Here is a 27172-nt window from a genome sequence, read left to right on the forward strand (position 1 = left end):
TCCCCCACCTCCCCGCCCTGGTGAGGTACGGGAAGCCGGAGGGGCCAGGCCCACAGCTCCGCCTCTGGAGCGACTCACGACGGTAGGATAGAGACAGTGACTCTCACATGGACCTGGTAGTCGGCCAGCGAGCATCATGGAGGCGCCCAGGGGGATTATCGATGCTGAGCTGGGCTGGTACGTCTCTACTCAGCAGCCCGAAGAAGCGGAGGCTGAAGAGTTGAGTCCGTTGCTAAGCAACGTAAGTGGGCTCGGCTAGTTTCCCGGAGCTGACGGCCTGTGGGCTTCTCTGAAGTGCCTGCCAAATTATGAGCGGGAAAAGACGGGGGGTGGCACGGGGAGAGAGGAGGATCTGGATGGGGTTTGATACTTGGGGAATGCGACCCCAGACGGCAACCGAGATTCGGAGGAGGTCCGCGAAGTGTCCGTGAATGTGTTAGCAGTTAACGTGCCCAAAGAAGGCAAACTGAAGCACAGGTGCACTCTCAGGTGGAAGGGGTGCAACACTGAGTCGAGCTTGGACCCGACTAGATGAGCAGCCTTAGTGTTCTGTATCTCATAGTTGTTACTGTCGTAGTAGTCCTCTTCCTGTTTTTTCCACCAGTCATGTGAGTTTTCGCAAGAGTCATAAGATTTTTCTTTTCTCCACTTAGTCATTGGGGTCTGTAAACATCTTAATATAGAATATAGAAATCCTTAGTGAAGAAGTGGAGGTGGCCTGGTAATATGGACATTGTTGGTCTAGTAATGCGTACATGGCACTTCCCTGTGCCTAAAGCTTGTGCAATGGGCACTCAGCTTTTTCGTCCAAGTCCCTGAACTGTAACAGTTTCTGGAACTTTGCTCTCAAATGATATCTTGGGGGAGGGTGTTTTCAGTAGTTTCCTGGCCAGTGCAACATAAGTTGTTTCCATTCTCTGCATGTTGTCCCTGACCATTCTTGCAGTTGGAATGAATGCGCTTAATTCATTAAGTATATTAGTTTTGCAGTTCTACTAATTGGGGAGAGATAGTTTTGCACAGCAGTTCCAAGCTGATTTAGGGATTCTTCAGGGTCACATGCTGCTGAGGCCATAGCCCTCTTCTCCTAACCCGCCACATTCCTATCATAGCTTCATCTTTTGCAATTGCAAGGTTAATCATGGCTTTTTCTGAAGCCTACTGGGGCCCTGTGCTGGTGGAGATGATTTTCTTAGGAAACAAAATTCCTGGAGTTGCACTTAGTATGGAGGTGGAAAGGGTAGAAAAAAACAAACCAATCTGGTTGAGCAACTAGTGTGACACAAAATTCCCAGTGGTTTGCAGGACACTGCCCCCCTCATCTGTCTTTTCTTGACAAAATTTGAACTTTTGTGTGCTTACAGGAGTTTCACAGACGGCAATCCTCAGGTGTTTCATTTGGTTTCTCAGTGTTTAATTTGATGAATGCCATCATGGGAAGTGGCATCCTTACCTTAGCTTATATTATGGCTAATACTGGTATCCTTGGATTTGGGTAAGTTTTTTTTTTTTCTCTTTTTACCAGTACTTTTCATTTTGATGGTAAACACTGAGAAGCAAAGAGACAAGGAACTTTTTATTCCAGAAGTTGGGGTTGTACAATTTCTAGTAAAATTTATTTCAGTGGTTTTAGCATTTTCCTGTTAATTTTATAGTGGTACTAGTCTGTAGCTTGGATGGATGCTATATAATTTGTATTGTTTATCTAAAAGTGCAGCTAGTTTAAAAAAATGGAAACTTGATCTATATTTGTTTATAACTGTAAGGAAATTCTTACTTGTTTTGTCAAGTTGACCAAAGAGAATCAGTTTCAGTAATGCAGATTACTTATAAATAAGTAATAAGCAATTTTGTGACTGTAGATATAACACCTAATCTATTCATTCTGCTCCCTCTCCTATTATTAAGTAGTCTTTTTTCTGCCCCCCTATCTAGACCAGCCTTTCATTTCTGGCTTCTCTGCTTCCATGGTACTTGTATATGCATTCTGTTATAATGACTTTTTCCAAGTTGGTTTCTGCACAAAACTCTGAAATTCTTTAGCACTGGACCTTCCCTTAGCATCTAGCACTGAGGTTAATAGAATGAAGAAGTTTGTTTTGTCAGAAACAGATCTGATTTACTAGGACATTTAAAATATATTGAGTCTCACTTAGATTTGTTTTCTGCTTTTATTTCTTATTTCTTGATAAATCAAACCAAGTTTTAAGTAACATTTTACTGCATTTTACTCGAGTGTACTCACAGACTTTGACAATTTTAGAAATTCTAAACTTTATGTGACACCATAGGCAATATTTAATCCTAGGACTTATAATGGTATATGACTGAATGTGTGCTCACTGGTGACACCAAACTGTTATTTTGTGACACTTAGCTGACAAGTGTACTTTTACCTCTCAGTTTATTCCTTTTTAATAAGTATTAAGAGGACCAAAAAGAGATAATTTCTTCAAATATTGAGGTACTCCATTGGGGGCAAGTCTTTAAAACTTGTCCTGACAGTATCCTGAGAACAAGTAGGGGTTTATTCATATTGTTTATTTTCACACCTTTGGTGAGGAGACCCCAATTATTACATTGTTTGCACATTTTTCACACTGTGTTATTAGAAAGTGTGTTAACTGCAATTTTTGGTTTGGTGAGTGTGTGTGTATTAGATAGATGCTAAGAAATGCAGTCTAATTCAATATTGTTAGATGAAGGTATGCTAGGAAGAAACACATAATTGGAAGTGGAGGTTTAATGAAAAATGAAAAAAGGAGAAGAAAAAAGGAAGAAGTCTGTGAGATTTTACAAATAAAGCTTCTCTTAAGACTTAGAATAGGAAAAAAGTAGTCATAAGAGGGAAATGTTATAAGATCATTGAAAGGCTAAACCAGCAGTCAGCAGACAAGCGAGCTAAAGGGGGAATTTTGGTTTTGTTTTAAGTAAAGTTTCTAATTTCTGTTTTGATTTTAAAAGCAGCATATTTTCATTTAAATAAAATTTGGTAAGTAGAGAAGAATATCTTCTTACTTTCTTTGATCATTGCATCTACTCTAAGACAGTCTCTGTGAACCTTTGAATGTGAAAAAATTTGTTTTGTAAAAAATATCATTTAAAAGAAGCTTTGTGGGGGTTGATGACCATGTACTCTTTTGTATTTTAGTTTCCTGCTGCTGATAGTTGCTCTTGTGGCTTCCTACTCAGTTCATCTCCTGCTTAGTATGTGTATACAGACAGGTAATATATACTGATTATACTGATTCGTTTGATGACACAGCCTCTTGAGATTATATCTACACGTAGGATTAGATGTTTCAAATCTAATTTCTAGTGGGCATACATTATTACTAGGTAGGATGATCAAAATGGAGATTTATATTTTTTACTTGCAAGTCTAGAATAAAGTGGGTTTTTAAGTAAGTGACGGAAGTGTATGTAATTGTTATACATATATGTATATGTATACATATATGTATGTATTTGTGTTTTTTCCACTTGGAACTTTATTATGTAACTTAGTCATAGTGAATAAATTCTTTTTAAGTAGTACTTTTAAATAAAAGTATATGAATTTTAGAACTTCTGGCATTAACAAATATACGTCCATCCATCCTGGTCTTTTTATCTCTCTAGTCTTTTCTGTCTTTGGATGAGGTCAATTATGATGCTAGAATCATGAGTTTAATTCATATGTGGGTGAATTCACTATGCTCTATGTGATCTTGTAGTTTTCAGACTTTCAGAAGTAGAATTGATATGTAAAATAAATAAAAATGGGATTATTCTGACTGAAGTAGCCTAGAGGTATTTCTCGAGAATTTGAAGACTCTTAAAAACATAGTTCTAAATCCATTGCTGTAATCTGTTTATGCATCAGATACACTTGCATATCTTTTTATAAACTGAGGTTTCTAAGCCTGGAATCTAATGCCTAGAATCTAAGGTAGGATTCAGAAATATATCATTAACAAGTCCTCCAGGTAAATCTTAACCCAAACTGGTTTAGGATCTGTAGTTCATAGCTATAACTTGTATCACTGCTTTTGGCCTTCCAGCCTACAAATGTATGCCTCTTCTTTTAAGAGGCCTGGGTTAGATAGAATATTAGTCAGATACAAATACTAGGAAACAATGCAATAAAACTAATCTCAAAGTAACAAGTTATTCATAACAGCATTCTAAGTTCAGAAATGATAGCATTAAATACACTTATTTTAAATCCTTTTGAAACTTGATTGGAATTTTAATGACCTTTTGAAATTTTGCTTCTTTGTGTAAAAATATATGTTTACTTAATTGTGATAGTTAGCATCTTAATGATTATTTCATGACAGATTCTCCTAAAGGTTAATGTTATCAATTACATGACAGTTATGTCTTCATTACTATAATGCTTTGCTCTATTAAGTTCAATTATTTGGGGGTAATAATTCAATTTATGAAGATTTCCCAGTAATGCTAATTTTCTGTCTCTCCTTCAATTTAACAATATTTGGCTTTAAAATTCTAATACTGTGCTGTTTTTTAAATAAATTTGGGACATATAAAGTGAAAACCTCTATTTCTCTTTCTTTTTTTCTTTTTCTTTGATTTTTGTAGCCTATTTGGTCCATGAACTAACTTCTTCATGGTTCTTCGTACACAGTGATGCACCTGTCTTCTGTTGATTGAATTCCTTCAGTCAGTGTAAAATTCTCTCTGGAGGTAGGCTTTTCAAAAAGCTAGCTATCTATCTATTTACAAAAGACTAGAGAATAATATGTAGCTAATTTTTCCTCTCATTTTGTTGGATTGTTATTAAGGAGTGTCATGCTTAGATTGGATTCATTGGTCAGAGAAGAGAATATCAGAAGTCTTTACGAAATAATTTAATTATTATCCTGGAGGTAAAAGGTGATGTGAAAGCTTTATCTTTATAAAAGTTAAGAATTTCTGTACATTAAGTTCTGCTATTTTAGATTTTATATAGGGTCAGAACTTTTTTTGGGACATAGTTTGGCACATGAGGTACCTTAATCTCTGTAGCCTTAGTTTGTCATCTGTAAAGTAGTAATGATAATATTTCCCTCTTGTGATTGTTATGAGAATGAAATAAAATTGTGTGTGTGTGTGTGTGTGTGTGTGTGTGTATAAAATACCAGATCCTTGATAAATGCTACAAGTTATTACTATAAGTTCTCAATGGAACAAAATCCTTGAGAACTGCAAGGGGTTGCACACACTGCAATCTCAGAAACAGTTGGCTTATTGTGATCTTTAGGAAAATTCTCTACACTCTTGGAATAAACCCATAGACAGTTCTTCTCCTGACCTCTGCATCACTATCACTAGTAGAAAAATGAGAATTCTGGTATTCTGCATGTTTCTGGTCAAAGCTTCACTCCCCAGTCCTTCATTCCCATTTCTCACCGTATCATCACCATTGTTTACCTTGAGATCATTTGTATTAATGACATTAGACTGTCTCAATTTATATCAGTCATTTCAAGAATCCATTGTTATCCTTAATTTTCTAGACATTCCATTTAACTCTGCCATTGCTTTTCTGAACTCATCTCCCACTCCTATCCAATCTTGAAACTCTTTACTGTGCTGTCTAGGAAGGGATGCAATTTTGTAATGATCAATCAGTAGAAGGACCATGAAAATAAGTAGCTGAGGTAAGTAGGCAATACCTTCTCTGTGGAACACCTTATTCACACTCTTCTGGTTTTCTTCATATTTCAATTCTACTTAATCCTTTTCTTCTCCCTATCCTTAAACATTGGAATACCCCTAGGACTATTCCTCTAATTTCTTCTTTTTTTTTACACTCTTAGCTTATGATGACCTTGATATTTATACCTCTAGCCTGATATTCCCTTGAATATCAGTGTCATATCCAACTGCCCTCATGAAGGCATCACCACTTGGATATCTAACATGTTTCAAATTGACCAAATTCTCCATTTGTGCACTATTATTTTTGTACTTTTCCCCCCATATAAATAGATGAAATCATTTTCCTTGTAGTTGATCAAGCCAAAGATCTTGGAGTTATTCTGGACACTTCTTTTTTTGTTGTTATTCCCATATCCAAATATAAAATCCAAATGTGAAAAAGTATTTTTTTTAATTTTGAAGGTTAAAATGTTGATCCACATTTCTGAAAACCATGATGAAAAGTTATAGAAGCTACCATCTAATCCTGCAGTTGAGCTGCTAGGTATTTACCTAGATGAGTTAAACACAAAATGTAGGTCAACACAAAAACTATACGTGGATGTCTGTATTAGCTTTTTTCATGATTTCTGTAACCTAGAGCAACCAACATGTCCTTCAGTAGGTGTATAGATAAACTGTTAAATCAAGACAGTGGAATATTAGTCAACACCACAAAGAAATGAGTTATCATGCCATGAAAAGGCTCAGAAAAACCATATAAATGCTTATAGCTGGGTGAAAAAAGTCAATCTGAAAATGGTATCTCCTATGATTCCAACTATATGACATTCTATAAAACACAAAACTATGAGGACAATAAAAATATCAGTTGTTGCAGGGGATTGGGGGTAGAAAGAAAGAATAGACAGAACAACAGAGGATATTTAAGGCAGAGAAACTATTCTGTATGATATTATCATGGTAGATACATTATACATTTGTCAAAACCCATAAAAGGTACACCACTAAGAGCAGACTAATGTAAATTTGAACTTTGGAATGATATGTCAGTGTAGGTTCATTAATTAAAGCAAATATATCACTCTCATGAGGGATGTTGATATTGGGGTAGACTAAGCATGTGTGGGATCAAAGGTGATGTGGGAAGTCTTTTTACCTTCTGCTCAATTTTGCTGTGAGCCTAAAACTACTCTAAATATGAAGTCTATTAAAATAACAAGGAAGAAAAGAAATTGAAAAACTCAGAGGAAAAGAGAAAACAGACTAGATGAGAACTTAAAAAAAAAGTGCTCTATTTAATGGCTTCAGAGAAGCAAGAGGAGATGTCAGTCCTTAAACAAGAACAAGAAATTGTAAAAAGGTACATATTCAGGAACACAAGAGCCCTAGAAGATGAAAATTAGTATAGTTGGGTTGAAAGAATGTGTCAGAAAGGATATGTCAGAACAGGGGGAAAAGATAAAATGCTTGAAAATGGGAGAGAAAATATAAGAAAATTAGAGATGCAGTCCAGGTGGTCTTACATGCAAATAATAGGAATTTCACAAAGAGAAGGGATAGTATGGTATAGTAGAAAATGATCTACAAAATAATGTTTGTGTAAATGAAGGAAATTTGTTTCTGGATTGAAAGTGTTCTTCATTTCCATTGTGATAATCATAAAAGAATCCATACTCAGACACAATTGTGAAAAATCAAAAACCCAGTCATAAAAAGAATATCCTAAAAGCTTTCAGAGAGGAGAAGCAAACAAAATTCTCATACACAGAATCAAGAACTGGATGGCAGAAGACATCCCACCACCAGCACTGTAAATTAGAAGACTATGAAACAATAGTTATAAAATTCTTGGAGGAAATGATATCAATATAGATTTCTATACCTAGCTAGACTATTGTTTAAGCGTTAAGGTAGAGTAATGACATACATGCAACACTTTAACAGATTATCTTAGTGAGCAATGAAGGATGCCATTTACCAAAGTCAAGTGTAACCAAAAAACAGACGATCTAGTACAGGAGAGAAGCAAATGGAATTTTCAGGATAACAACTGAGCAGTAGATCTCAAAGCCATCTCCACATTGGAGTAGTTGTTGTCACAAACATATGGTTAGTTCTCCCCAGGCCATGTTTATGTCAACATATTAAGGATGGGAGCCCTTTTTTATTTTTCTTCTTCTTGAGAGGAATGCCTTTCTCATTTGTCCATCTAGCTCTAATTCGCACTAACAGTACCTGAGTAGGTTAACAGTCTGGCCTGGCTGTTAGAGAAGTGTAGGAATCATGGAGAGAGGAATTGAACCAATGCAGTTACAAGGGGAATAAAGGAAACAGGTTAAAAAATGCGGGGGAATTAGACTTGAGAGGAGATTTTGTCTGACTGAATGTGAAAAGGAGAAGATATGTAGGACATCTCCTGGTGTCATAGTTTCCCCTCCTTGTTTCATTAATGAAGCTAATAATACAACAGAGGGCATTGGTTCAAAATAAAAATGGATCAGTTTTGGATATGTGAATTGTGAAGTATATCTTCATGGACATGTTCTAGAACACAAGTTGGAGATCGAAGTTCATTCATTCAATAGTCTTTTATCAGGAAGAGGCAGATAAATTAACAAAATTGACTTCCTTTCCTGAAAAAGCTTATATTAGAAGAGACAAATAAGTCAGTATATAGTTATAATGTATTATGATGTGTAATAATTTATATATGTGCAAATTTCAATGATAGCTCACTGAGGAGAGAGAGTTTGTCGGTTTGGGGGGCTAAGAGTCAGTAAATACCCTGGAGGACTGAGCTCAAAAGGAATTTGAGTAGCAAACAAGACAGACTATTCCAGCTTATACAAAAGTAAAAGGCATGTAGTGAATATTTTATTCAAGGTACCAAAAATAGTTTATTACTATTAAATTATTAGTGCATAAGTACAAGGGAGAAAATAAAACTAAAGAGATAGCAAGTGTCAGATCCTAAGGAAATTGGAGTTTTTGCTAAGATGGTGAGACGTCACTGAGATGGTTGAAAAGAGTCAAGGTAGATACTGAGACACATCAGTTATTTTCAAAGACAACTTTGGTACTTCCTAGAATCCACTGAGAAGCAGAATACAGTACCCACGCCCCTCTTTCTAAAGTAAGATTATAACTTTGTTAAGGCTTGTAATTTTTAGCAGCAATAAGGAAACAAACAAGGAGTAAAATTTTCGCTTTATTATCTCCATTTAAAAAATTTAAACTACCTAGAGCAGTGAATCTTAACACTATCCATTGCAGTGCCCATTCCCTTAATAAAGAAAAAATTCAACATGCTCCCTTTACTATCTGAAATGAAATTCCTGGAGACTACCTGTGGTGGGCTGATAACTCTCTCCAAAAGATACCCATATTCTAATCCCTGGAGCCTGTGAAAATTACTTTTTATGGCAAAAAAAAAGAAGTATTCTGTGTGTGTGTTATTAAGTTAAGGGTGTTGATATGGGGAGAGTATCTTGGTTGACACTAAATGTAGACACATGTATCACAGTGGATAATCACAGAAGAGAAGGCAATGTGACCACAGAAGCAGAGGGGAATGAGAGGGTAACAGATCAAGGTGTGCCAACCATCACCAGAAACTGAAAGAGGCAAAGAATAGATTCTCTAGAGGCTTGGGAGGGAGTGTGGCCCTGCTGGCACCTTGATATCGACCCAGTGAAACATTTTGGACTTCTGGTCTCCAGAACCCTATAGAAGAGAATAACTTCTATTGTTTTAAGCCACCAAGTTTGTGATAATTTGTTACAGCAGCCGTAGGAAACATACTATTTATATGAAATATAATGCCATACAGTGAAATAAAGGAAAAGCAAAAACAAAGCAAATGCTATTGGTGATGTGATTTCCTAAATGATGAACAAGTTTTGGCCAAGTTCCAAGCATGGATTTACATGGTAATTGTATTCCAGAAAATTTAGTGTATATTCAAACCATTTCTCAGCATCTATCAAATTGTGCTTGTCACACAGAGGGTATTTAATAAAAGCTGGATTCATGGGTGATGAATGGATGGATGTATTAGAGCTACAGAGGGATTATATTTTGAACGTTCCAAAATCAACATGCAAGGCAAAAATTATGTATAGTCAAAATTACCTTTGAAAATGTCTTGTATAGTTTGTAAAACAGAATGTTCAACATTTACAGAACATTTGAACACTAGCATACCATTTGTCAACAAAGCTGAGTCTTTTTTTTTTTTTTTTTTGCCCAGCATTGGTGTAGGCATCATATAAAGCATATGGATTGCTTTAGTCCCATGATGAATCCCATTCAGTATTTTGACATGCCTTTACTGTGAGAACACACAGGAACTGAGACCAACTAAAAAACAGTAGATTCCTATTTCCATCTCAGAACTCAAGTGAGCATTGTTTATTGTTTGGAATGTTAGTCATCTATCCAAACTACTTATATTCTCATCTCTTTCTTATTTTGATTAGCAAGCATAGATTTCAGTTGACCCACAATTAATTAAGTAGGCTGATTTTGTGACTTCATTTTCAGTGAATTGGTATTCTCCTTTCATCCTTTTTGTTGATGAGTGGACTTGATTTCTTTCCCCCGGGGACAATGGGTAGAGACATTTCTGGTTGTCACAACTGAGGATGAAGGGGTGAAGGGGGTATGAGGTGCTACTGGCATCTAATGGGTAGAAGCCAGGGATGCTGCTACGCATTCTACAATGCACTGGACATGTCCCACTACAAAGAATTATCATAACCAAAAATGTCAGTGGAAGCAAAGTTGAGAAACTCTGGGCCAGATTGTGTGTGCGCTCTGCTCAAGTAGTGATTCATTCATATTTGTGTGGCCATTAGAGAAAATACTTCCTGTATCAAAGCTGAACTTTATTATTGGATTGGAGGGAAACTATGGATGTGAGTCTCTGAGTATTAAACATTTTTTTAAAGATTTATTTATGCATACAAGAACTGGGGTACAGGCCAGAGATGTGGGGTGGTGGTGGTGAGAGGATTCACCGGAAACAGAGTGGGGAACAGAACAGGCAGACTGACTGAAATACACTGCTGAGGGGAGCAGCGGGCGAATCAGGAGAGGTCTACTGCGCCATGTGGGTTTCTCCTTGGCCAGCTGGGGATCAAACTCATGCTGCAGAGGCTGTGGATTGCTTCACAGTGTGGTGCTTAACCCCTTGCACCACCAGGGAGGCCCTTAAACATATTTAACTTAACCCTTTTTTTTAAAAAAGTAACATGTGGTCACAGATGTGTGTGTATGTAGGTGTGTGTGCACATTTAGGCAGGACAACTTGGAGTAGTTCCCTCCTCATTATTCCCCACTTCTAGTTTCATTTCCCAAGAGTAGCAACATTTAGAGTTTTTGTTTTTAAAATTTTTTTTTTTTGGTGTTTACCTTCCTTAGTTTAAATAATGTTCTTTTGCTGATGCTTTAAGATGTTTTCTGTTGATACTTTGTTATGAAAGGTGGGTATTTAACTTGGGTGTACTAATCCTATCTTCACCCATCTAACTTTCATTAGTTTATGTTCAATAATTCTTTCATTGATTATTTTATAATTTTAAATAAATAATGTATTTAAGCTTTATTTTTGTTGCTTAGATTTGAAACATTATCTCTCGACTCTGTTGTGTTATCTGATTTTAGTGCTCCTATCCTTTTACCTTTTCCTGCTTCCCAGTCTTTCTGCTACACCCTTACAATGTCAGGCTTAGAACATCAATATTTACTTTCTATTTTTTAATTATAACTAAGTCTCTCATGTTTTATCTGTAAGTTGAGTCTAAAAGTTGAAAACTAATGAGTAGTATTTGTGAGATACTGTTCACTGCAGAGCCCAGCGATCTATTAGGACCTCAGCATTTTCTCTATGCATGCATGATCATAGCCTTTGTGCCATTTGAGTTATAGAAATGAGCCCTGAATGTATAGGTATCTCTGTACCATTTGAAAGGAGAGTGTTCCTAATATTCTAGTAATCTGTTTTCTTTCACTGCAATTCCTCTAAAATCATGTCACAGTTGATAAACTTATATTTAAATACATATTAAGAAAGATCAGAGGTGGTAATACTGTTGCATAGTAGATATTCAGTAAATGAATAACCTATACAATGCTACTTGGGAGGAAAAAAAGGCTAGAGGAAAGTGATGAAAAACACAAGAAAGAAAATAATTTAAAAATAATAAGGGTGCATTCCAATTGGCTAACTTTCTGAGAGTTGAACTGTATTTGAATAACACATGTCCCTCAATTCAGCTCCAAAGATAATATTGCTGCTGCTGAAACTTGGTCTTTGTACTGTAACCAGAGTTTATTAATTGTCCTATTTCATTGAGGGAAAAATGCAAAGCAGACAGAACACTGGAGTAACTAGCTGGAAATATTCCACTACTTCATGGGAAGCAGCTTTCCAAATGATTCCTGTGGAGGCTAAACTCATGGTCTAGCCAAAATAGCACTAGAGTATGCCTTGATGGTACATTAAAGAAGAAATTTTCCCCCAATTTACTTGATTAAGATTTACAGCCTTTCTGCCCCCTCAAAGCATAGAATTGATTTCTTTAATATCAAAATATATTTCCTGAAATAGATTGCTAATGACTGTAGTCAGTTATTTATTTAAGGAAGATTGTGCCAAGTACTGCTCTATGAATTCCTGTAAAAGACTGAATTAATTTTATAATTTTCATAATTAATGTTATTCTTTTTTATAGGAATGTGCTATTAAGTAATGTGACTGATCATCACATCTTATTTTGATATCTATTAAAGCATCTTTCACTTTATAAATGAAATTTTAAAATAAATCCTATTAGATTCTTGGTGGAGGAAATGTCACTGTTGAAGTGACAAGGTTTTTAAATGTAAAGTTTCACCATCCCATTATAGTTATTAAAGAATATTTGAACCTACCCCTAAAAAAGAAGAAAAAAGGCTACATGATCATTATCTTTTGTTCATAATTTGTTTTACTCTCATGTATTTTACTTTATAGAATTCTATTTTTAATGAATTTTGTGAATTCAGTTTTTTTCACTTAATATTGACTTTATGGTTTTTAATGGCTAGAAGATGATGGAAGACATACTCTTCCATCAGGTATGTCTACTATAATATGCTTACTTTCCCATTTTTGAACATTTAGTCTTTTTCAATATGAGTAATGCATGATGAATATGTTTGCAACTATCGGCACAACTTGTTTTATTGCTCTTCATTTTATTTCACTTCAAGGATACTGTATTTTGTACAAATTGAAGTTTTATAGCAGACCTGTTGGAGCCATGTTTCCAACAGTGAGAGATGATGGCTAGCATTTTCTAGGAATGACATATTTTTGAATTAAGGTATGTCCTTGTTTTTTAGACATAATGCTATTGCATACTTGGCAGACTACACTATGCTCTAAACCTAGCTTTTATATTTAGGCACCCAGAAACCAAAAGATTTGTGTGGCTCACTTTATTGCTATATTCACTGGGACCCAACGTGCAATGTCTCCAAGGTGTGCCTATAATAATTTTCTGATTTCAGCTATGTTTACTAAACTGCAAGCTCCTAGGAGTCAAATATTTAAATATTTTAAAAGTTCATTGTTTAAATTGCATATCAAAAGTCAGTACCAATTTACACTGCTAACAAGTATCTTTGTTACCCTAATAATAGAATATTGTTTTGATTTATATGTTGAGGTGACCATTAATAAATGAATATATAGAGATAAAGCATTTGGGTGAGTGTGTACATATTTTATTTTAGTAAAACCCAAATGTTAAACCAGATGCCATTATTCATATTCATGATGTTTCAGACATGAAAACGTACTTCTAATTTTTGCATGTGATAAAAATAGTATAATGGCAATGGCAGGACTAAATGACTAGCTAGATATGCTGACTTGAAGGCAGAGTTAGAATTTAACATTGTACTCAGTTTCCATTTAAAACTTTAAACCTTTTTCACTCTAAAGTTTGAAGTTTCCTGTATTTAGAGATTTTAATAAACTAGAAAATCATAGGGGCCTCCCTGGTGGTGCAAGGGGTTAAGCACCGCACTATGAAGCAATCTGCAGCCTCTACAGCATGAGCTCCATCCCCGCCAGCCCCATAGAAACCCACATGGCACAGCAGACCTCTCCTGGCTCGCCCTTCTGCTCCCCTCAGCAGTGTATTTCAGTCAGTCTGCCTGTTCTGCTCCCTGCTCTGTCTCTGGTGAATCCTCTCACCTCCACCCGACCCCCCCACATCTCTGGCCTGTACCCAGCTCTTGAATGCATAAATAAATAAATCTTTAAAAAAAAAAAAAACTAGAAAATCATAGACAGCAGGTATTGAGATTGTGTAAGTGTATGTCAGTATTATCTGAAATTACAGTCAGAACTATCTTCATTAAGCTGTTTGATTATATTTTCTGGAATAATAAAGTTTTGCCTCAATTTAAAAAATTAAGAGTATATGTTTAAGTTATGTAAGTTTAGGGAATTGAAATATCTATTCTTTTTTGAATCCTTCAATGTTATGATTTTTACTTATGGGAAAGTTATTTGCTTATCATCCAATCTATACTTGTTTTGTTTTTGTTTTGTTTTGTTTAAAAATAAAACAAATCCTAAAGTTTTTTTTAAGTTTTATTTATTTTTTAATATTTTGTTTTATATAATTCTTACATCATTTTTCATTTTTGCACAATGTATGCATTTTCATTTTGGTTATATCCCATACAATTGCACCCTCCCTTATTTTGATCCTAATCCCTCCTCTCCTCCCCGCACCCTGTAGTGTGTCTCTGGTTTATAGTTGCTTATTGATTTTGATTTTTACTTTGTATTAATTAGTCTTTTTCCTGGTCCCTTATTTAGGTTTTCTAAATTCCTGCTATGAGTGAGACCATCTGGTATTTTTCTTTTTCTTTCTGACTTATTTCGCTGAGGATGATCCCTTCCAGCTCCATCCATGTTGCTGCAAACTGCATGTGTTTATCTTTTTTTGATTGCTGAGTAATATTCCACTGTGTGTATGTACCATATTTTCTTGATCCAGTCATCTATTTTTGGGCATTTGGGTTGTTTCCATAGCTTAACTATTGTAAATAGTGCTGCTATAAACATACAAATGCTAAAATTTTGATGAGTAGTATATTGATAATTTGTTTATGGCTAGGAACTGTGCAAAATAGGTCATTTTAAGAATGAAGTGATGTATTTCCATACATAATGTTAAAAAGTCTCCTTTCTTTAAATTCTTGGAAGGAAAATTTTTCTTAAGAATGAACAGACACATTTAGCTATAATATCAAAGAGGGATGCTAAAACTCAGCAATGATATTTCTTTAATCTCACTCCTCATAGTGTCTTATCAGAGATCTTCTGGAGAGACCTGGTTCACATACATCTAACATAACATATAGCAAAATTACCTTCTCAGTGTTAGATATAAATGAACATGTAGAGACTTTTTTGTCTTAATACATATGCCAAGAGTTCCAGATAAAAGGAATTTTACCCCTTTGTAACATTACTACTATGTGTGTTTAGGAATATTAAACAAGTAAAGATTTATTGATTAAAGCAATTATTAACTTTTGTGATGAAATTCACTTTAGAATGTGTGTGTTTGAGAAAAAGATTTTTGGCATTTCACATAAAAAATCAGTGTTTAGTTTCATAACTCTCTTCTGTGCTAAATATATTAAAAATCTACCAATAAGATTATTGTTGAGATCTTTCATTGTTGAAGCACGAAGATTCCTACTTATATATCTCAAATTCAAAACAAAATTGCGTCAATACTTTCCCATTGTGTTTAGCAGTATGTAAATACATTACAAAAATAACTGTCTAGAAAGCTTCTAAATTTTCTGACTGATAATGGATGAAAGTTAACATTTTAAATATATGCTTGGCAAAAAAAAAGTTTAAATTTTTGCTGTTCATGAAGTAAAACTTTTTTTAACATTTCAGTTTTTTTCTTTCTGTAGTAATGTGTAAGATCATAATTGTTTAAAAATGCTTATTTTTATATCCCTGCTGTCTTTGTTTATGTAAGTATAAAGGGATTTTGTTGTTGCTGTTGTTAATTTAGTAACAATTTTAAGGAAACTTATGTATATCTTGAAAGGGTATGTTAAAACTTGCTTTAGGAAATGATGACCCAGCCATCTTTGACTTAATAGGAAGTGGGTATTGCTATTTGAGGCCCTTTTACCTGCTAGTGTACTTTTTTTATTGTAAGCACTATAAAATTTAGCACTTTTCAAACTAAAAGATTATACAAATGTTTAACTGCTTTTATTTTTACCAGTGTCCTCAATTAGTTAGAACATGAAACTATGTGGGACACATGCATGATTTGATTTTACTATGGGCCATTTAACTTTTGTTTTTTCTGAGACCATATTTCTTGAACATGTAGAATGAAAATGTAATTTCATACTTCTTTATAATGAAAAAAGAAAATGTATGCCCTACTAATTGTAGGGTAAGGCTATTTTTTTCTATCATGAACACATTCTCATCATGTTAGGTAGTCTGGAAAAATGAATGTCTCTTAAAGTATGATACAACTTTCATACTCTCTCTAATATTACATATGTAGTTTTCAGAAACCACTGGCAATAAAAAGTTACATTTGGGCAGTGTAGTATGTGCAATTACAGTGTAGTAAGAAGTGGGATTGTTCGCAAGTAGTTATTCCATTTGAATTAATGCAATACGAATAGTTCTTGGACAACCTGGGGATTTGCTAAATTCTGCTTATTCCAAGATGACTATATCCTTCAGACCACAAGCCTTCAAAAGTTTCCCCCTGAAGAGGTCACTTCTGCTTTAAATTTAGTCTGACTATCTAATAGCTATAAGTCAGTTGTTTTTAACTTAGGGTTCTAAAACTACTAGGCGTTTGCTAAGTTAATGGGAATATTTGAGCTATTGGCAATATTTTAGAATGTCTATGAGAAATCACAAATTTACCATGTGCAGCCTATGCAAATTAACATAAACATAGATAGATGTCAAGTAGGGAGGTTGTTAGATGGTAACCAAAATTACACTAATCTTGCATTGACAGTGATTACCTTGTACTAATCAGAAATTTCTGCCCAATAAAAATGAGAGATAATTATTAATTTTGTGCAGTTTGAAAGAGAAAATCTTTCAGAACATGAGCTACACTAAGAAAACATGAAAGGAGTCCTTGGTGATTTAGAAAAAATGAAAGCCATCACTGCTAAGTAAAAATTGAAAATCTTAAGCATATGATTATACTTTGTTGTAAAAATTACAAAGCTTGGTAAAGAAAATTATTCAAGTTCTTTACATAAAATTCCTAATTAAGTCAAACATTTTTCTATTATTATCTTTATTAGGGGGTGTTAGGAAGAATTTTATTTTTTTCTTATTTGTGTTTAGTCCTGACTATCCTGGGTCATAAGAATTATACTATGCTTAGTTTGTAGTCGTGGAATAATTTTCTTCCCCTTGAGACTTGAGCCACAAATAGGTTTGTGTAAAAATGAAAATTAATTTCTTTTAACAGCTGTGACATCTTATGAAGATCTTGGACTGTTTGCATTTGGATTGCCTGGAAAGGTAAATTCTTTCTTTCTTGCTGTGTCCAAAACCCATTTTTTCCCCTTCTGTTTCCAGTTAAAGGAGACAAGTATATATATGAAAAAAGAAACTAGATGAGTAAAAGGATACTAAAGTGAAGAAAGACAATGATGGGAACATAAAGGGCAAGAGAAGTCTCCCTATGCCTTCCTATAAAAAAGGAAAAATAAATATTAAGTCAGCACTTAATTGTTTTAGAGTGTTTCACCTTTAATGAAAGAGATACAGTGAATATTTTCAAAAATAGTAACACTTTTCTGTTTTAGGTTTTCCTTATTAATTTTTATTATATTTTCTAACTCCCTACAGAGCCTGAAACATAGAATTAAAATTATAGTATGAATATTTAAAAAACTGGTACTTAAGTGCTGAACTGTGCTAAGAGATTATCTAGCAATCCCCTCATTTATAGGTGAAGGAACTTGACACCCAGAGAAATGGAAGGACCTATTTGTACACAGTTACATAAAACCAGTATTACATCTTAGGACTCCTGACTCTAAATCAGCTTTTTCCTTTTCAGTATAAGAGAGACAACAGTAATATTTATTGGGCAATCATTTGTAATTGGCATATTAAATTAAGAATGAGGGGAAATATGTCTTCTATAGATAATCAGTAATTAAATATTATTATGTTGTGGTATTTATTTGTAAGAACTATCATTTTTATAGCCATTTTTATCTAGGCCCCAAACAGGACTTTTCTTTTGTAAATCTGTTGTTTGTATGTTTTGCTTGTTTATTTTGTTTTTAATCTAAAAGGATACTATATTTCTAGATGGCTAAACTAACTTCTAAGTTAGAAGTGAGTCTGGGAGGACAAAAACAAAACTAAATAATGGGAGGGGAAAACTATTTACATTAACTTGGTTTTTTAATGTACTGAAGGAGCTATTTATATTACACTATGTAGCCTCATGATTGGGAACTTAATAAACTGAAATTTGAACAAAATGGAGAATATCTTATTTAAGGATTAATTGTTTTGTTAATCATCTCTGTGAACAATTCTCTTTCCTGAAGATCAGGATGTTTGGAATAATCATGATCAATTTCCTACATTAACAATTAATTTAATTGGAAATTAAACTGAGTCTAAGCATCATCATTGTCATCTCTATTATTCATATTAGTATCTCCTGCATTCCTAAAAGAAAATCATGTATGGTTGAGTCTCCTTTAGCTAAAACTCTAGAGTAGTTGCATTATCATTTTAGTGTATGTACCCTATTCTTAGTAGGTAGGTACACGGAAGATACACTAAATGAGGGATTGTTTTGTTGTTTGCTTGCTTTTTTTATATTTCCTCTCCCTGTTTACAGTTGGGTTGAAACTTCAGTTTTCTTCTTCCTAGATAGGATACAGATATGATATTATAGCATTGTTACAAAAATTGAAGAAATAGTTTTGAAATGTTTTGAACTTTTAAGGAAGATTTTTTAAATTGTCTATAAATTTATTTACTCAACTGAAGACATACGTAGATAAAAATACAGACTGGTTTTCTAAATATTAATTTCTTATATTTACCCCACAAATGGAAAGATAATCATAATTAAGTTGATATTTCTTTTTATAACATGTTAATAGAAAAGAGATCCAAATTTCATATTTGGCAATAGTTGTCAAGTACATATGAAAGATAGTGTACAAAAGTCAAAATTATATTTCCTCAAATAACCATGATACTTTGGCACTGATTTTTAGATGGGGTGATATACAAAGGTTTTTTTCTGGAAAACATTAAGGTAACAAATACCACGTTTCCATAGGCATCTGGCTGTATTTTCCATCTTTATCCCAACCCTGCAGACCCTAAGGCCACTAGGTCCCCAGAGCTTAGATTATTTCCAGTAGACAAATGCTGTGCCACTGATGAAATTCCTGGTAGAGATGGATCTGAAGGATGATCTGTTCCCAATCCATGCAGGACTGAATGGTCCTAAGTAGCTCGTCAGCTTCAAACATACATTAGGGAAATAGATCCACCAAGATTTAAATGATCAAAAGACCAAAGTGGAAGCAGAATGTTTAATCATTTAATCATTTCCTCTTAGTACATCTGATAACCAACAATGGATAAAGATCACAGACCAGCAAGCCTGCAGGCTGAACTTAGTCATTAGGCATATTTTGTTTTATTCATATCTTTTTAAATATTAAACTGATTATGAAATTTTGAAAGAATTGTATTTCTGACTTTTTGATAATCAGAAGATGTAGCTAGACTGGATCGTATTCTCATATGCTGCCATCTGATTTGAGCTGAGTAGCAACTGCCCCATTTTGAAAGGGACGGAGTTTCCCAGTGTACTAGTCTTTACTCCCTCCCATTGTCTTTTACCAGTTTACCTCATATTATAGAGTTTGAAACATTTTGCTTAAATTTTCAGATATGACAATGTTAGGGCTTTAGAATTTTCTGCTACAGGTTTTTCTAGTCACTGGAACAAGGATATTCAGAGAGTTGGTGTATTCTAACCTGATATACTCAAAAGACTATAGAATTTCCATGTATGGAATACATCATTGGCACAACACACCTCAAGCTGTTGCAATCTACCTCAATTTGGTAAAACCAGTAAAAAATGAAGAATGAGACCAGGTAGATTCAATTTCAGTTTTTTTGCACTTTGATAATCACTGATTACTAGCTTTTTAACACTCTTCACTGTTTAAAAATGACTGCCAAGAAAACTTTCAAAAGTGTTCTTTATAGTAACCATGGAACTATTAAAGAAAGGTTTTTTTATGTGATGATTATTAGTTTTATGTATTACAAATGGCTGGCAGACTTTCCAATTTTTCTTCACTCAACTTCTGCATCTGTTTTTTAGTAGTAGTTATTGGATTTTAATAAAATACTGGTCCTTTTATATTATTTCCCCTTTCATCTTCAGAATACATTTGTTCTTTTATAGGTGGTGGTGGCAGGCACCATAGTAATTCAAAATATTGGAGGTAAGCATTGAAAATATGCCACTTATGCAGAGATGTGATAGAAATGATTTCCTCCTTTGCTTTCTTGCTGTACCACAGGTCTAGCTAGAAACCTGAACTTTGTAGGCTTAAGTATCTTCAGAAATCCTTTAGATCTTTTTTTAAAGCCCTTTTAGGACAATAGATTCTAAATTTTGTTATAACTAAATCATTGATATCAATTTTGGTATTGGGTCTGTAACACACTTCTAAAATATTGGCTTTCTATAGTTTGACAGGGAGAGGTACAGTTTGGAAAAATCCTTCTAGTGATTCGAAAATATTTTCCCTCTACTTTTGCTCTGATCATCCCTTTTGGTGAATACTACTTTAGATGGAGTAGTGTCCTAGGGACACTAAAGTAAAGGAACTGTAAACAATCAGGTATAAACATGAAGTGTCTGCTTATAACGAAAAGTTAAAAATAACCAAGTGGTTTAAATTTTAAATGAGCTGGGGGCAAATAAGATACATTTTCAATTTTTTCTTTTATCTTGTTACCTTTGAAAAATGATCTTACTATTGAAAATCACATGGAAACAAAAATTACTGTTTAACTATAGATAGTTGTTGACTAAATGTATTTAACATTTAAATCTAAAATGTGGGAATCATGTTTGTATGTTTTGTAAAGGTACATAATTCTGAATATGTCTTAATTTTTTTTTTACCATTAATTTGAGTGCTAAATAAATGCCATTAAAGAAAGATACACAGAGAAAGTTGACTCTTATACTAGATTGTATGGAGGGAATACATTTTAATCTCATTTTTTACATGTAACAGTTCAAAATTTAAAGTGACATTTAATAAAGTTCAACTCTGATACTTAACAGATTTGAGCAATTTTACTCTAAGTATTGTAAAACAAATTCCAATAGGGTTTCTTGGTCAAAAATTGACATTCCTACAATAAATTGTATTTGCCATTTTCTGCAAATCTGAACATTCATGTTTTGTTTGAATTTCATAGAAAAAATATGTTATTGAATGAGAAGAATTCTGTCTTGGATGCCATGCCAAATAGTTTCCTTAACACACAAACACTCTTCACTCTAACACTTCACTTTTTAGACTAGATGTCAGAAAAACCAGTCTCTTACTTTGTGAATCTGTACAGTGTCACTGGTTTTAATATCTGCTTTAAAATAATTTATTTTATTTTAACAAGTATATATTGCTTCACTGTATACTAGTAAATGTCTCTACTGTGGATATATACTTTGATATTTTCAATCCCTCATTATTCTTTCAATATGGGTGTGAAGAACCATCATGTTTTGTTAGAATATGTTGAACTATTATTAAGTAATTTATGTAGAATTTTCAATTCAGGAATTTTGATCTAAATTTGTGACCTGGGCACAATCCCTGCTGTTGTATTCTGTATATTCTTCACTCTGATTCCTTCCTTGTACTCTAATCTTGTATATAATTATTATTGCACATGACTCTGTTATGGTACGTGCTGTTATTTATTAGATTGAAGTTATTTCTGTATGTGCTTTTCTCCCCTACTATATCGTAAGCTCGTCCATATTTCCCTCCACTCTCAGAATCTGGAGCAACACCTGGGACTTGTCAGAATGTCATGGAAAGGATTCCTGCATTCAGTGATAGATAAATAAATTCTTTAAGTTTGTTAATTTGCTTACTTGCTTGTTTTACAACCTTTTCTTTAAAAGTAAATTGGAACCATTCATAGCAATTTTTACTATCTTTTTAATTCGGAAAAGCTCATGGTACTTACTAAGCTTTTAGAATAATGATCTCATGATTTTCTTTACATTGGTTAAAAGCTTATTTATTGAGAGTTCATTAAGTAATAACTGAAACATATCAGATTTTTTTCTTTGGTATTACATGTGCATCAGTCACTCCTTTATTATAATAGAAATAGAGTATTGTCTTTGTAAGTAGAATTGGGTTGAAAGACAGGTACCTGGAATTCTGTCTACTCCAGTCTTAGCCACTGAGTAGCCATGTGTTTTGGGGAAATCCCTTACCCAGACTCTTGGCTTCATTTTCCTTTTTGTTTAATTGTTAGGAGTAGGATGGGAATAGGGATCTTAAGGTCCTTTTTTTCCCCAAAATTCAAATTTTATTAAGGCATTTTGGGAAGCATCTTAATTCTTCCAGATAATTAGAATATTTTTGTTACAGAAATGTTCACTAGGAGGGTTGAAAGATGATTTTATTTGGTTTAAAAGATGATTTGATCTTTCCTTAGGTATCTTTAACAAATCAGAAACTATTGCTTTAACAGCTTTCACAGTCAGCTGCTTTTAGTCAGAAATGTAAACAGTTTTTAGAACTACCCTTTAGGACAGTCTGAGCCTCTGAGATTTTAGTCTCGGCACATCAGTCTCAAGAAATAGTTTCTTGGTTGACATACTTGATAGATATAATGGAAGTTTTATCAGTTACTAGATAATGAAATGTATGCTTGAGAAAAAACAGGATACTTACTTTGGAGGATCTTTAACATATTGTGCATAGAACTTAATGTTACTTCTTTGAAATGGATTTTGATTTTTCTTTCTTAATCAGATATATATGAATGTTTATAAGATACTGTGAAATGTGTAGCCTAGGCTGAATTTTTACACTTCTTATATGCCTAATATATATATAACATAGTTCACATAGCAGTTTTTCAAAGATAGAACGTTCATTATTAATATAAATGGTCTGAGTTTGTACATTGTTTAGAATGGAAAAATTATATAATAGATTATATTTAGGTACAGTATTCTACTAGATCTTTTAATTATACTTACAAGAACTCCTCAAGGTAGATGGTATTATTCTCATTTATAGAGGAAGAGATCAGTACTCAAAGGAAATACGTAACTTGTTTACCTTTACTCCTTAATAAAACCAGACTCAAACCTTGCTTTGTCTGTCTACTTCTAAAGCATTTATTCTTTCTGCTATAATATTGTAAATATTTGAAAATCTGTGAAAAGATTAAATATTGAGGATTTTAAAAACTTCCTGGGGTCAGAAACTCAGTGTTTTCATTTGCTTTCCTAAATTGACCTTGCTTCTGGTAGAGTAACTCAGTAGGAAATATTTGAATAATTGAGAAAAATTTTTAAATTCTACTTAATAGCTTAAAATTTTGCCTCAGAGGTAATTTTATATGCTATATAAATGGCAGGAAGAAACTTGAAGACCCATGGAACAATTTAGTTTAAAATTATATAAGTTTAAAAGATTGAAAGTGTTGGAGAGAGTTAGATCTTTGGTATGTAAATAGGTAATAAAGTACTTTGAAATCTGGTGTTGTTATGTTAGGTAATATGTCTTAGATTGATGCTTCATAATTCTTTTATTCTTTGTAATATTTAAGCATTGTTCAGTTTTCTTGAGATTCTGTACCTCTGATGAATCTATGAGAAAAATGAAAGAGACCTTTAAAGCAAAATGATCTTGAGTTGCATAGTCAATAAATGACCAATATTTGTTGCGTGGATTTTTCACTGGAAACCTATCCCTTACATCTCCATAATTCATAAATCTTTGTAATTTGCTCATTCATTCATGTCTTTCATGACTAGCATATTTATTATGGGAAAAAGGAAGGGAGAGAAGGAGAGACAGCCTGGCCTGGTATCCTTGTAGGAAGAGAGAGCTGATCAAATGGGAAGAGAAGTCTTCACAGAATATACAAATAAGCATGTAGTTTCTTTGAGAAAGAATCTATGTAACAATTTCCCCCAACACCCCAAGATCAGTAAGGTGCTGTTAGTCACAGGACACTAATATGGTCTAGCCAACTGATTGAAAAAAATCTGTCTTTAAATAATCTCTGTACTTTATAATAGAAAAAAATGAATTCACTAAATTTAGTGCTCTTATTCTAAGATTATGAAAATTTGCATAATGAAGAGCCATATAGTAAAATACTTCTTAGAAACAATTCCTGGGCCTCCCTTGGTGGCGCAGGTGGTTGGGTGCAGCGCTGTGAAGCTGACTGCAGCCTCTGCAGCTCCGGTTTGATCCCGGCTGGCCGGCGAGAATCCCAGATGGCAAAGCAGACCTCTCCTGTCTCGCCCGCTGCTCCCCTCAGCAGTATATTTCATCAGTCTGCCTGTTCTGTACCCTGCTCTATCTCTGGTGAATCCTCTCACCCTCCCGCACATCTGGCCTGTACCCCGGTTCTTGTATGCATAAATAAATAAATCTTTAAAAAAAAATTCCTGACCTCCTCCCAACACTAATGAATTGGGGGCCTGAAATAGCCAGAGCCAGAGATAACCCCCAGTCATCCATTTCCTTAGGAGTTAGAGTGGCATTTGCCAATAGTCATTGCTGCTGGGACACAAAATCAGAAAAGAGGCATCTGGAAGTTTTAACATTTAATGCTGTTTCAGGCAAGAAAACTCTGACTGAGAGAGTTTGAGTTTGGTGGGCTACTACTAAAATGATTAACTGTAATAACAAGTATAGATGGTTTTCACATAGTTAGTCTCACTGTATTGCATGATATTCTTTTCCTAAAATCCAAGGTAAGAAGTTAGTTTCACAGTCAAAATCTTTTTTTTTTTTTTTTTTTTTTTTTTTATATAGAGGCATGTTTTCTTTCTTTCTTTCTTTGTTTTTGTTTATACATGCACTGGGTACAGTCAGAAGCGAGGGAGGGCGAGAGAATTCACCAGAGCCAGAGCGGAGAGCAGAGCAGGCAGAAGGACCGAAGTACACTGCTGAGGGGAGCAGCGGGCGGCAGGAGAGGTCTGCGCGCCATGTGGGACCCTCCTCCGGTGGCCGGGGAGCAGCGGGGATCGAACCGGCGTCGCAGAGGCCGCGGGCAGCTTCGCAACCCAGCGCTCAACCGCTGCGCCACCGGGGAGGCCCCACAGTCATAATCTTGAAACAGATCATTTTGTAGACAAAAGTATCCCTAGAAATCATTCATTAAACCCAAAGTCGTTATTGGTCAAGCCGGAGAAAGTCCTATTAACTCTTACAAGTATGTGATGAAAGTGAAGTTAATTGGTGTTGTTTCAGGTTTCAAATCTTGCCCAACTCAAAACATGGAAATGTGAGTGGCTCCTAGGAGTATGTGAAATTCATATTTTGCTGTTATAACATATGACAGATCTCTAAGATAATGCATTCATTCTTAGTAGTTTCACTGCTACATATTGTGAAAGAAACCCAAACATTTAGTAGTGTTACTGAAGCCTATTGAAATTATTAGAATAACCCATATTTTTCAGTATGTCACAGAGACCACAAACCTTACTCTAATTTTTATTAACATCTCAGTTTGGGAATCTAAGTTTTAAGAGAAACTCAGCAACCCTCTTACATAATTGTACATCATTTTGAAATAAACAGAATGTATATATAAAATCATTTTCTGTTGATAACTATACATATTTCAAATTGTCAGTATTTTTACATTCATGATTTAATATTAGATAAGTTAGAAACTAATAAGTATTCCTATAATTTTTTTTGTAGGCTAGTGAAATCTTAGAAGTACTTTTTGTTGTCTCTTGAGAAACAGGTTGGGCATGCTGTTACAGCGCCATCTGCTGCTCGGCTCATCTGTAGTCAAACTGCTTTTTTTTTTTTTTTTTTTTTGGTGATCCTAGATGTCTTCAGTTATTTCTTGATTTTTTTTTTAAAGATTTATTTATTTATACAGGAACTGGGGTACAGGCCAGATGTGCGGGAGGGTGAAAGGATTCACCAGAGACAGAGTGGGGAACAGAACAGGCAGACTGACTGAAATACACTGCTAAGGGGAGCAGCAGGCAAGACAGGAGAGGTCTGCCGCGCCATGTGGGTATCCCCCCAGCTGGCTGGGATCGAAACTGCACTGCAGAGCCTGCAAACAGCCTCACAGCACCACATTCAACCACCTGTGCCACCAGGGAGGCCCTAAACGGCATCTTTTTTGAGCTACAATGGTCTTATCCAGAAATTCAAGAAAGCACTGCTTTAGAACACAAGTATAGAAAATTTAGAAGAGTCTTTTTTTGATAAAATTTATTGATAACATTTAACTTTTAAAAGATTTTAAAAATAATGTATTTTTTATTAATCATTTTTATTGAAATTTAATTATAGGATTTTCAGAAGAGTGAATATTCTGGTCACTATTAAAATCTAAGGTCTTGGTAAATAATAAAAACAGAGATATATATTTTCCTGGATTTATGAGGGAACTCTTCCCTACCCCATATATTTAATTTTCATATCTGCACATATTAGAGAAATGATATTGTTTTTGAGGTTAAAAAAAAAGTAGTCCTTTTTAAAAAAAGAAACTGTGTTGTGTACAAATCTAGGAATAGATTTTCAATGGCATTTGGGCATTTAGTAGGAGCACCAGGTTAATAAGACATTGACTGGATTAAACTAGTTGTTATCCAGCCATGTTTGAAATAAAATTGAATTTATTTAGTGGGAAACAATTATTTTCTCCCCTAGTACATTGGTTTTTGTTGGGCTGGCTGACTAATCCTTTAAGAAGTTGCTGAACTTCCTCCAAGTGCTGAAAACCTAATTCTGTTTTTAAAATAGCTGTATGTAATCTTATCTTCATCCATGTATTTTAAGTGTTTAATAAAAAGAATCATTAATTTTCTAAATTAATGCTTTGTTAGGCCCAAATTCCAAGTGAGGCAGTGTCTTTTTTTTTTTTTTTAAATGGAGTCCTGGGAAAAATAGTGCATAAGAGTATAGGGTTTGTGGGGGAAGTGATTAGTTTTTGCTATTTTTTTTTTTTTTTAGATTTCAGTGTAGTGTTAATATTTCAACTGTGAGAATGGGAAAGTTTCTTTTCTGAAATACAATCACAGCTGTGATGCAGTAGAACCATAGTGGTAGATGTAGGAGAGTGCTATCGCAAAACTCAGCTTATCTGAGGAATCTGGGACTAGTCATTTCACTAATC

At 34.2% G+C, this 27172-nt stretch overlaps 1 protein-coding gene across 1 annotated transcript in view; it reads left to right on the top strand.

The window, feature by feature from the left end:
- The window catches only part of SLC38A6 (solute carrier family 38 member 6), a 55095-nt gene continuing 27923 nt past the window's right edge, over nt 1–27172 (top strand). Inside the window, exons 1-5 of the mRNA XM_037503470.2 lie at nt 1–241; nt 1365–1495; nt 3152–3225; nt 17205–17257; nt 20202–20241. Coding sequence (XP_037359367.1) covers nt 137–241; nt 1365–1495; nt 3152–3225; nt 17205–17257; nt 20202–20241 — 403 coding nt within the window. The 5' untranslated portion in view covers nt 1–136. The remainder of the gene's footprint in view (nt 242–1364; nt 1496–3151; nt 3226–17204; nt 17258–20201; nt 20242–27172) is intronic.

This window comes from Talpa occidentalis, unplaced genomic scaffold (genome assembly GCF_014898055.3).
Source record: "Talpa occidentalis isolate TD23 unplaced genomic scaffold, MPIMG_talOcc4v2.1 talOcc4.11, whole genome shotgun sequence".
NCBI classification, from domain to species: Eukaryota; Metazoa; Chordata; class Mammalia; order Eulipotyphla; family Talpidae; genus Talpa; species Talpa occidentalis.